We start from the raw sequence: 12,514 nt of genomic DNA, 5'->3' as shown, positions 1-12,514 counted from the left end.
TGCACCAAAGTGCCGCTTAGAATTGCACCGTAGTGCCATATAAAATGTCCATAAGGACAATATAGAAATTCCTTAATAATTACATACATATTCCAAGTATCAATTATGTGTCTCAAAGGACCCCATAAATGTTCCAAAGGATACATATATGTCCCGAAGGACCGCGTAGACCCTCGACTCTTGACATGCCAGTTATACCTATAGCTCTCATCTACATAACATGGGATTTTATCTTTCACGTAGTTTACATCTCATAGCTATATCATTTCTTACCTTTTATCACATCACTTATGCAAACTTCTCATGCATATTCATACAAATCAGTGTCATATAATGCATATAATATGAATTCATGTCATATATCATATTATGGAATGCAAACATGTATTAGTAATACTGGAACTAGACTTATCACAAGTCTAAAGTTTAATATACTATTATAATCATACTATGCATATGCACTCACATATATCTCTTTGTCTTTCCCTCGATCGATCTTACTTGCCAATTGTTCCGGAACTCGTTTAGGCTCAGTATCTACATAAATATAATTTCCAAGACATTTATCAGTAGCCTAAATATATAACTCAATCTTAATAACTTAAACTATTGATAACCAAAAATAATTCACATTTCCTTATTAAGTGGTATCGGTACCCCTATGTATGGTACAGATACTTCCTTTTAGAATGGTATCGATACACTACTTGAGTATCGGTACCCAAATTAAATTCGATGTTTCCAGGTATCGATGCATGCCTTATAGTATCGATACCTAGGGTATCGATACTACCCTCTTCAGTATCGATACTACCCTCTTCAATATCGATACCTCATAAAGATGTTCATCTAAAATGGTCTTAGGGTATCGATACCTATTCATAGGGTATCAGTACCCTTTGCCCATAACATGTTTTTTTCACCCGAAATTCATCAACTCTTCTCTCAATTCTTCTATTTCTAATTCCCTTATTGCCACTAAGCCCAACTATAAACACCTTAACTAACTTCTATCATTCCAACACCTTATTATCTTCCACATTTCATTCAAATTCTTGGAACTAAGAATTTTACTAAATTTTTCATATAATCCAAACTTAGTTTTAACAATTATAACTTCTTATTCACACCTATGACAAGTCAAATTCAACTTCTAAATTCCTTTATATACTCTTATTCAAAATTTCACTTATTCACTTCTTGTATTTAATCTGAGAGCTGAAACGATGACTCAATTCCAATGGGAGAATTGAAAAAGACCCTTAATAACTTCGGAATATCTCTCTCAATATCTGTACTTTTTTTTCAAAATTAAAATAGTTTTCAAAATCAAAGATTGACTTTGGTCAAGATGTTGTTGCGATTAAATGTGTGGGAGGAAGGATCGACTTATTGAAAGCACATTCGACTTACTAGGAACACACTTGGTGAGATAGCCTTGCCAAGAGGGAATTGAGATCAGAATTAATGGTTATTGGAACAACAATCCGAGTCGGTCATCGCAAACTTAAACGGTAATTGATCTACGACAATTAATATTAATTAGATCAGTTTTCGAAGTCGGAATCAAAGATTTCCTTGGGTATTCGGTATACAAAATAGAGTCACGAGGATTGCCCTTGTAGACAAAGTAACCGACGTGAATCCCAAAGGGAAAATCTAATTCGATGATCTAAAGGAAATTGATTCAAAGATAGGCTTGAGGCTGTTTTTACCGTATTCATTTTCAACGTTACAACCTTTATTTCTTTATTATTTCTTTAAATTGCTTTTAATTACTTAAATACATTTTTACCAAAACCCTCTATTTACTGTATCACGCCTGGTATAAATAATTCAGACAGAAATTTAGAATTTTCTAAGTCCCTGTGAAATCAACCCTTACTTCTCTTTACTACATATTTCCTTTATTTATTAATTGAAAAGAAGGAAATTATTTTGACATCAAAACGACACTTGTCATATATTTCAACCATTTGGTGTTTCGGTATATTTCTATTGACACTATTGACATGCATGTATGCATTGGCATAAAATTGAATGCTCTATTATTTTAGTATTAATGTGTATGCATATTATCGATATAATCTGGCATTGTTTTACCCAATAAAGGGTTGATGTGAAAACTTAATCATTTTACAAAGTTAAAAGCATTGCATGGCAGACTTAATCAGAATAACTTGTTTAGAACAGATTAACTTTACTGTAAATATTGAAAATTGTATGACATAACAATGTAGTTAGATCTTATATCTTAATTGAGTAATTTATAATGTTATCATTTATATATGTTGATGTCGTAGAATATATATATTACTAATATTATTGTCAGTATTTACTAATATTGTTGTTTGTTTATTGTAGATATTATGCCTAGGAGAAAATTAAGTGATCTGCGGATTGTTCGAGCTCCTACAAAGGAGGAAGAAACAAATAATGAAGATCCGATTGATGTTAGATCTACAGAAGTTCCGAATACCGTTGAAGAATTTGTATAAATTGAAGGTAATGTTCGACTCCTTATTTAAATGGTGACTGATTTTCTTATTGACTTGATTTTGAAAACCTACACTAAATTATTTCTTATGTAGTTGAAAATGGTCAAATGCATAAGAGTAGAGGTCGTACGATAATGAAGGAATTGTATCAACTTCCTCTTGGGGATTGCGTGACAGTTTCAAGTAACGATGTCGATCAACTTATTGGGACAGAAGCACGTGTTCTATCAGGATACCTAGGCGTTATTGCACGAAATGCAAGTATTCTACAGATCAATTATGAGTCATGGCGTGAGATGCTGAATAGTAGCAAAAACCAGGCTATGGATTGCATTAAGTTAATAATTTAAAAGCATTAAATTATTCATTGTACTTCAATAGTAATATATATTTACTTTCAACACTTGTATAAATTATAGGAGAAATTTTCTTTTGAGGTCTCAGATGAATATTTGAAGCAAGCGTTAGGAAATAAATGGAGAGACTATAAAAGTTTCTTAAAAAATAAATAGTTTAAGAACAATCTCAGCCTTGAAGGAAAGCTGCAAAATGTCTCACCTGGAATGCTCAGATATCAATGGGAAGATACAATCAAGTTTTGGAGTTCAAAGAAATGAGTGGTATGACGCACTTTAAAAATAATATTATGTCACTAATTATTGACTTTATAAGTCATGTGGAGTTCAAATTGTAGGACCAAGAGCACGTTGGTATTGCTAGTAGATAACAACAAAAGTTTACTCACACTGTTGGATCGAAGGGCTTTGCTCGTGTAGCTCATGAACATGTATTCGCGTTTTAATTATGATTATTCATATAGTCATTTTAAGTTGGTAGTATATAGTAATTAACATTTTTTCTATTATATTTCTTACTTTTTTCGTAAGTATTAATTTATATTCTACATTGTAGGAAATCACATCTGGCAGTAGAGTTGGTCGAATACAACTCTTTGAAATGAAACATACAAAAAAGATGGCTCTCCTATGGTTCTTGAAGTTGCAGAATTATGGTATATTTACTGGACATATTATATTTATAGTATAAAATTTCATATTTTAAATAATTCTTGAATTTGTTATATATTCTTAACTGATTATCAGGAAAAATTTTATCAGGAAAAATTGAGCGATAAAAGGGTAGAGTATGAAGTTATGACTTCATCTCATGCTTCTATTAATGCGGAGGAGATTGAAAATCAAGTTATTGCTGAAGTTTTCGGTCCTGAAAGATATGATCGAGTTCGTTGTCAAGGATCATTCGTTACTCCAACTAAATTATTTTGATCCAGCTCGTCTCAGTACATGCCATCACACAGCCAGTCTTCTCAACAAGAAGTTATTCAATTAAAACAATAGTTGAGTCAAGTTGATGAAAAAATTGCTCAAATGAAAGCTGAAGCTGAAGCGAAAGAAGAAGAGAGAGCAGCGAGAGAAGCATATAGGGTAGCGATAGAAGTAGAGAGAGAAGAAACATTTCAGAGAAAATATGAAGAACTTCAAAAACAAATTGAAACTATGAGGCAAATGATTCATCCTAGGTGTTTTCTTAGCTTAATGCTTATTTTATGTTATTGAAAAATGTTGAACTACATTATATTTAACTTAGATGTATATGTAAACTTTGATTTATTTATGTTTTTATATATTATTACTTAATTCAAATCGTAATTAAATTTACTGCAAGTTGTTGAATATTGTTACAGGTTAAATTTGGGTAATACAAAATACAAATAAGATATGTTAAAATCAGTTTCGATTAGTGGTATTTTAGGAGCAAAATGCCACTAATGAAATGCATATTTGGCGGCGTTTTTAGGAATAAACACCACTAAATGACCAACTTATTGCGGTGTTTCTGCCGGACGAGCCGCTACATATCAAATCTATTGCGGTGTTTGTGACTACAAACATCGCTAAATATCGAACCTGTATCGGGAAAACGCCTATAAATATCAACCTATTGCGGTGTTTCTGCCGGACGAGCCGCTACATATCAAATCTATTGCGGTGTTTGTGACTACAAACATCGCTAAATATCGAACCTGTATCGGGAAAACGCCTATAAATATCAAACCTAATGCGGCGTTTGTGCCAAAAAAGCCGCTATATTTCTAACCTATTGTGGCGTTTGTATTCTAAAACGCCGCAATATAACATGACCTTTAGCGGCGTTTGTATACTCAACGTCGCTAAATAACATGACTTTTAGTGGCGTTTATTAGTAGAAAATGCCACTAACAATTACGGTGTTTGTAATAGCGGCATTTTTTGTGGCCTTTTTTTTGCTCAGGCAGCATTTTTAGCGGTGCTTTGAAACGTCGCTATAAGACAAAAAACACCGATATAAACCAGTTCTACTGTAGTGTACATTTTTTATCTGGGGTAAATAAATGTAGTATCTATTCAAAGATAACTCTTAACCTTTTAACATTGAACTCTCACCACCCCTACATTTATGGTGCTCGAACCCGGGTCCTCAAGGAATAACAACAATTCATTTACCACATAGACCACTTGATTCGTACTTAAGTAATGTTACATTTATAATATGACATGTTAATAAAATAGTTCAAGAACAAGTACACTTCCACTATAAGAATTTAGGTTTATTATTTAGGAGTTTGTTCAGAATTACCATGATGATTCACTAGATATTTGATCAAATAGGACTATTTGATTCTTATAGAAATTATCACTATAATATTTTTAAAGGAAATAAGTCTAATTGGAGCGAAAAAGTTTTTTAACGAGATAGAAAATATAAAATTTTTGTATAAATAATTGTATGATAATGATAAAAAATTATTAACCTTATATTGAAGTTTGTAAATAAATTATTACTAATAAAAAGAATAGAATATATACCTTTATGCTAGAGGGAGGCATTGAATTTATAATTCATCATATGCTTTTTATGAATGTTAATTAAGTTTCGTTAGGAAATTAATTCTTATTGTTTAATAATTTAATAATCAGATTCATTTTTCGATAATTGTATACTATAAGTTACAGTAGATAGAATTTGATTATTAGTTCTTTCTATTGTTAAGGTGGAGAAAATATATTAAACAATATGATAAAACTCTTAAAATAATAAAAAATAGCATAACAATGCCCATAGAACGAGATCAAACACATAGACCTTCGACAACTCATATAGTCGACCCCATATCATCATTGTGCAACAAATCAACTTAGTCTATCCTAACGCTGGCCGACACCATAGTACCAAATCATCGGCCACACTTACACTAGGAACCAACGAAGGTTGGTCATGCATAGCTTCCTGCCGAGCCACACAGCACATCAACTGTAGCCTTTTGCTCTTGTCAAGAATTGAACCGTGCTCAACTATAGCATTATTAAACACCCATGCATTTCGATCAATACATATATGCCATAAGAGCGCCCCAAAGAGAATATTCCAGTCCCTCGTATTCACCACGAACTGAGAAGCATCTCTATGAGATTAACGATGAACCATTTATTTAGCTCCAATACTAAGAACTCATCTAGTCTATCCGCACGTACAAGACTGCCCATATCACATATGTTCACTGGCATGCAACCTCAAACACATGGTGAACTTCTTCTATGGTAGTTGAACACACACGGACGCATCCATCGGTTGTAAAGTGTCGGGTAACCCACTGGGTTAGTCATAATCTTATTGGAGCAAACAAACATAAATATTTTGATCTTTTGCACACCATAGAAACTATGGATCAACTTCCACAACCGAGAATCTCTTTCAATTGCTGGACCATAACAGATCTGATACGCGATTTTAACCGAGAATTGAAAGTCTAAACTCGCCTGCCAACCAACCACGTCCTTGGCGGCAAACGCTAATGGTCCCCTCGTTGCAGCGATACGAAGGAGGAAATGTAATAAGTTAGCATGAATGTACATTATCAATGGATCAGCCCCGGTCAGCCACCGATCCCGCCAAAAATAAATGGAATGACCATCTTCCGCACAATGTATGACGTTATCACGGACATCATTTTAAACCATGCATATGCCCTTCCAAACCCTAGAACAATTTCGCCTAAACAACTGATCCGGGACCAAATCAAAGTGTTTATATTTCTCACGGAGAAAGCAGACCCATAACGCTTCCTTGATCGCTATAAAATTAAATGCAAGCTTCATAAGGGATAATCCATTCTATATGTAAATTACGAAATCCAAGATCACCTTGAGAGGTCGGACGACACAACTCCCCCCAACGGATCAAATAAACTCCCTTTCTGTCTGGAGAAATACCCCAAACAAAATGTTTAATTAAGAGTTCAAGCTCCACACAAGCCTTCTTATGAAGCACCGCCGTTTGCATGGTGCAAATCAGAATGGCAGCTAGGACAACCTTTTCTAGGGTAATCTGTCCCCCAAGAATAAGGTTCTTAGCTACTCATCTTGATAATTTTTTCTGCACCATCCGGATCAAGTAAATATACAAAGTCGAAGTAACATGATTGTGTAATAATGGAACACCCAAATATCTTCCTTAGTCGTTGACCACCGTAAAACCAAACAATCCACTAATATGTGTGCGTGAGTTAACTGTGATATTTAAAAAAAATACTGTTGTTTTAGCTATGCTAACCTTGTGGCCGGAAACCTCACAAAAATGCTTCAAAACACATCGAATTATCTCACATTGAGCTACCTAAGCTTCAACAAACAATAGTATATCATCAACGAAGAAAAGATATGAAATACTTGGGCTACGTTTGGACGTTCAAAAAGGCTTTCAATCACCATTGTCTGTAACGATCTTTATAACTTGTGCGAGCCTCTTCATACATAGGACAAATAAGTAAAGTGATAAAGGATCACCTTTCTGAATTTCTCGAGAAAGAGTAAAAGATTTCGACCGATCGTCATTCCACAAAATCTGTGTTGACACGGTGGAGACACACTACATAATCAAATTACACAATTACACATGAATACCAACATCAACCAACGTATCTTCAATGAAATCTCATTCAAAGCGATCATAAATTTTCTCCAGATCAATCTTAATTACACAATTACACATGAATACCAACATCAACCAACGTATCTTCAATGAAATCTCATTCAAAGCGATCATAAACTTTCTCCAGATCAATCTTAATTACCAGCCAACCTTTACTCTCTGTTTCTTTTCGCATAATATGAATCACATCCTGAGTTATGACAATATTGTCCGTGATCGCTCTACCCATAACGAAACTAGTTTGATTAGCTGATATCCAATCCGAAAAGAACGGTTTAAGACGATTCACAATTATTTTTGTAGTTATCTTGTACATAACATTGCATAGATTTATGGGTAAAAATTGACTAACCCATTCAGGACTAGAAACTTTCGGCAAGAGAACAAGAAGGGTCTTGCTCAAATCCGATGGGATATTGCCTTCTTGGAAAACTTTCTATACGCATTTAAAGATCGATGATCCGACAATATCCCAATTTTTCTGATAAAAAACCAACTTGAAGACCATCTAACCCGGAAACTTTAAAACTACCTATATCGAAGACAGCAATCCTAACTTCTTACATCGTTACCGGTGCTACCATAGAATCATAACTCTCTTGACGTAAGACCTTGAAACGTCCCCGAAGGATATAGTTAGATCCTAAAGAACCAATAGCAGTGAAAAGGTTTCGATAATAATCATTAACCAAAGAAACCAACTCATTGCAGTTAGTACACCAACTTTTGTTCGCTCGCTTAGGAGCAATAATTATATTTGTCCTCCGTCGAGCAAGCACCGTCGCATGAAAGTATTTAGTGTTTCTGTCGCCATGTAAACTCCATTGAGAACAAGCCTTCTGACGCCCTAAACTTTCTTCTTGCTTTATAATTCATCATATATATGCTTTTTATGAATGTTAATTAAGTTTCGTAAGTAAATTTATTTTGATTGTTTAATAATTTAATAATCAGATTCATCTTTTGATAATTGTATTCTACAAGTTAGACTAGATAGAATTTGATCGATCATTCTTTCTATTGTCAAGGTGGAGAAAATACATTAAACAATATGATTTTCTCTCATTGTTTGAGTGAAGTTTTTAATCAAGTAAAAAATATATAGGGGTATTCAAACGGGTAATTCGGTCAAACGACCGAACAAAATTATCCAAATTTTATTAACCGAATCAAATTTTTTCCAAAAAAAATTAACCAAACCGAACTAAGTTCAGTTAACCGAATTAACCAAAGTTTATAAATATTATATATTATATATTTAATATTTTTGGTTTATTCGGTCGGTTAATTTGGTTAAAATCAAAGTTTAAACGCCCCTAAAGCTAAATAATATATATAATATATTAAATATTTAATAATTTTGATTAATTAACTGATTTCGAACCGAATTAATCAAAATCGAAGTTTAAAAAATAGTAATCGTTAACCGACTAAACCCAAAATTAACCGACCGAAATTTCGGTTCGGTCGATTAATTCGATGTTAACCGAATTATGAACACACCTAGAAATATATATTCCAAAATTTTATAATTGACCAATTACAAATTAAAACCAAAACCTAAGAGATATTATTAATTATAATAAAACAATAAAAATACTTTAAATCAATTTATAAATTTCTTGTATTAATTTTGAGGTTGGTTTTTAACCGTATTTTGATTTATGGGGTTGTGGATCAACTTATATGCGGACCCAGATGGAACTCCATGGTCCATACTACATACACACACAAACACAATTATGTTTTTTCAGTCCATTATTATCCTTCCGCAAAGCCTCAAAAACAAAAGGGTAAACTACATGTTTATCACTTAAACTATTACTTTTATTTTATTTTGATACTCAAACTTTGTTTATTTCAAAAACATGGCTAACATTTAGTTTATATTTCATTTTGATACTTTATCGTTAAAAAATTAACAATAATATTGACGTATCACCATAAGATAACACCATATGACCATTAAAAAGTAAAAAGATGTCACATCAGTAGTTTTATTAATTTTTTAACGATGGATATCAAACTGAAACTTCAACTAAACATTCGGTATAGTTTTAAAAGAAAAAATTTAGGTACCAATAAGTAATAAAGTGATAGTGTAGGAATTAAACATGTAGTTTACCCAAAACAAAATACACTTTCCTTCTTTTTAAGACTTGTGAGAGAAAATATCCAAACATATCTTCGATTTCCACGGCTCCCAGTCCCAGAAACTGAGAGTGATCGGATTTGTTCTGAGCCGTCGTTAAAACCCATCACCATAACTTTCTTATTTATTTGTATTTCTTCTCAAAAACAATCTCAAATTCTCAATTAACTTTTATTATTATTTTCTTCCCTTTTCAATGGCTGCCTATAGCCTCTCATCTCTCCCGTTTGCTTTTTCCACATCTCATTCTCCTCCTTCCAAACGCTTTCTCTCTCTTCCTTTGACCTCTCTTTATGGAAATCGTCTTTTACTTCGGCCCTCGACCAGTTTCGTTGTTAAACATCATTCCTCGGTTACCACCGCCACCGTTTCGCTTAGCCTCCCGACTGCGTAAGTTTGAACCCGAATTTCTGCAAATTTGCTTTATGGCATCGTGTTTGAGAAAATTTTCTGGATTTTTGTTTGCAGGAAACCGGATAGGGCCCCTTCAGAGAAATCCCCAAAGTGAGTTAATGCTATGCTCGTATTCGTATGTATACGTATTGTGGATGGAAATATTATGGTGTATATTGGATGGTCTATGTATAAAACTGTATAATTTATATTATTTTGATAGTTTGGGTTTTGTATGTGAGTAAGTAATTGTTTGGAATTGGATCTTTATGGTGGATAGATGGTCGTCAAGATCGATAAAGTCCTTTGCAATGGCGGAATTGGAGGCAAGGAAACTCAAGTATCCAAATACCGGAACTGAAGCACTTCTTATGGGAATTCTGGTCGAGGGTTAGTTATTTCTTTGCCATTTTTGCTCAGTAGTTGCTGTTTTAGCATCATATAACACATGCGAAAAAAATATTTTAATAAGATATTTCTTGTGGACTTCAATGAAAACTTGATTCTGTTGGTGAATTGTTGTGAAGCAGTGCTACTTTATAGCAGCCCTATTTGTAATTGATTTCGGTCAGAATTTACATAATTCGAAAGGTGATTTAGTCTTTGTGAGGTGGACGCTGTTTAGAATAATTTTATTGCTTCCCCTATTCAATCAGCAATGCTGACAAACAAGTAAACAAACATCGTCAGTTTTTGCTAATGCGTTTATCTTTGAATGTTTTGAATTCTCGCTTATACATTGTGAAGCAGAAACTTGTAATTCTATACGAATAAGTAGGTTATCTTAATGCCTCGGATACATGGAAGAGACATGAAATCCTCTGCTTTGCCATTTCAACTTCACTTTACTGATTAAAGCAGTTTAAACACACCTTCTCAGCCCCCATTCCGGAAGAAGGGGAAAAGATATTCCAAAATGAGCTAATATGGACAATAAACATATATTTTCTGTTAACCTAAAAGATATTTTCATGAAATGAAGTCATACTGTGTCCTATTTAATTTCTATGATGTTAGAAATCTTTTCAAATGTTTGCATTGTCAGTATGTAATTCCTCTTTTTGATGTTTAGGAACAAGCCAAGCTGCGAAATTTTTAAGGGCTAATGGGATCACACTTTTCAAAGCGCGAGAGGAAACAGTGAACTTACTTGGAAAGTCAGATTTGTATTTTTTCAGTCCTGAACATCCTCCACTAACCGAGCAAGCTCAAAGGGCTCTTGACTGGGCTGTTGATGAAAAGCTAAAGTCAGGTAAAAGATAATTTCTAATTCTTCATATGGTATGTTTATCACGATATACAAAAGTTTAGATGGTAGTTGAATAAAATGCAAGTATTACTGATTTGTAATTTAAAAACTGATACTTAAGTATTAATCAACAAATCTCATGCAACTAGATGTAAATATTAGTCACTGCCACTGACGCATGGAGATGGAATTTTTTTTTTATCTTGGATTACATGGATGACAGTTAGTCATTCATGCTAATGTATTTTGACATTTTCAGAAGAAATGAGGAGGATGCAATAAAATCTTTAGTTCCTTTTTATTGAAGTTACTAGGTTGCATAATTAATTTGTCAAGCTATAAAGGAGCTATTCTTCTTGTTTATTACTGACAGTTGAGTGGAATTCAAGTCTCAAAAGAAAGTAGAATGTGATTTTTAAGGACGACTGTCTAATATAAAAATTAGTTGATGACAATTGTATTCGTGTATCCTTTTGGATAATGTGTATGACTGGGTTGCCTTTTTATAATTTGGAAGTTCATGATGTACCTGTATTAGAACATTATAAATCATTAAATTGTTCAAACTAAAGTATCCTATCTGCCATGCTCATGGTAAGATCTGAACAGGAGCTCATGTTTAGCTGTGCCAACTTCCACATTTCTCCAGTGGCTTCTTTCTCTTCCTTCCTATATATTTCTAAATGTTTGAAATTTGGTATAATGGAGCTTGCTGCTTTGAAAGTTTAATAGTGTACGTCTTTTGTTATGTTCCATATGCTATTCCTTATAAAAGTCCTGCCTGTTTACAATCATGTTATTATCTTATTCTTTTTAAACTGTTATTCCTCCACATTTAGTTAAGACCATTGTGCCAAGTGCAGGTGAAAGTGGGGAAATAACCACAACTTACTTGCTTCTTGGGATTTGGTCAGAGAAAGAATCAGCAGGCCACAAGATCTTGGCCACTTTAGGTTTTAATGATGAGAAAGCCAAAGAACTTGAAAAATATGTAAGTTGTTTTTCCCGAAGAAGTTATAAAATACTATGAAAGTTGCTTACCTTGTATATCAGCTATGGCTTCGCGGCTTTGTGAGTGACGTCTTATTGTTTTTCTCGTGCAGCTTAATGAGGATATTGTTTTGAACTATAAGTAAGGTCAAAAGATTTGTGTAATTTCCAACTTTGAACCAACTATTTGATGCTCCTCTAAGAAGATAACCTGTGAGGGTTTTTTCTTTCCTTAATTGTTCA

At 33.4% G+C, this 12,514-nt stretch overlaps 1 protein-coding gene across 1 annotated transcript; it reads left to right on the top strand.

Annotated features, from left to right (window-relative positions):
* Positions 1–9,736: 9,736 nt before the first annotated feature.
* On the top strand, positions 9,737–12,514 carry LOC120158825 (ATP-dependent Clp protease ATP-binding subunit CLPT1, chloroplastic-like). The gene is made up of 6 exons (XM_039169568.1): positions 9,737–10,029; positions 10,108–10,143; positions 10,313–10,422; positions 11,105–11,284; positions 12,145–12,272; positions 12,385–12,514. Exons 1-6 carry the CDS (start codon positions 9,836–9,838, stop codon positions 12,415–12,417), a joined length of 681 nt encoding a protein of 226 aa, XP_039025499.1. The 5' UTR covers positions 9,737–9,835; the 3' UTR covers positions 12,418–12,514.

Source organism: Hibiscus syriacus, unplaced genomic scaffold, assembly GCF_006381635.1.
Source record: "Hibiscus syriacus cultivar Baekdansim isolate YM2019G1 unplaced genomic scaffold, ASM638163v2 tig00111330_pilon, whole genome shotgun sequence".
Classification (NCBI taxonomy): domain Eukaryota; kingdom Viridiplantae; phylum Streptophyta; class Magnoliopsida; order Malvales; family Malvaceae; genus Hibiscus; species Hibiscus syriacus.
Note: the sequence above shows the minus strand (reverse complement) of the source record. Positions and strands in the feature narration are given on the sequence as shown.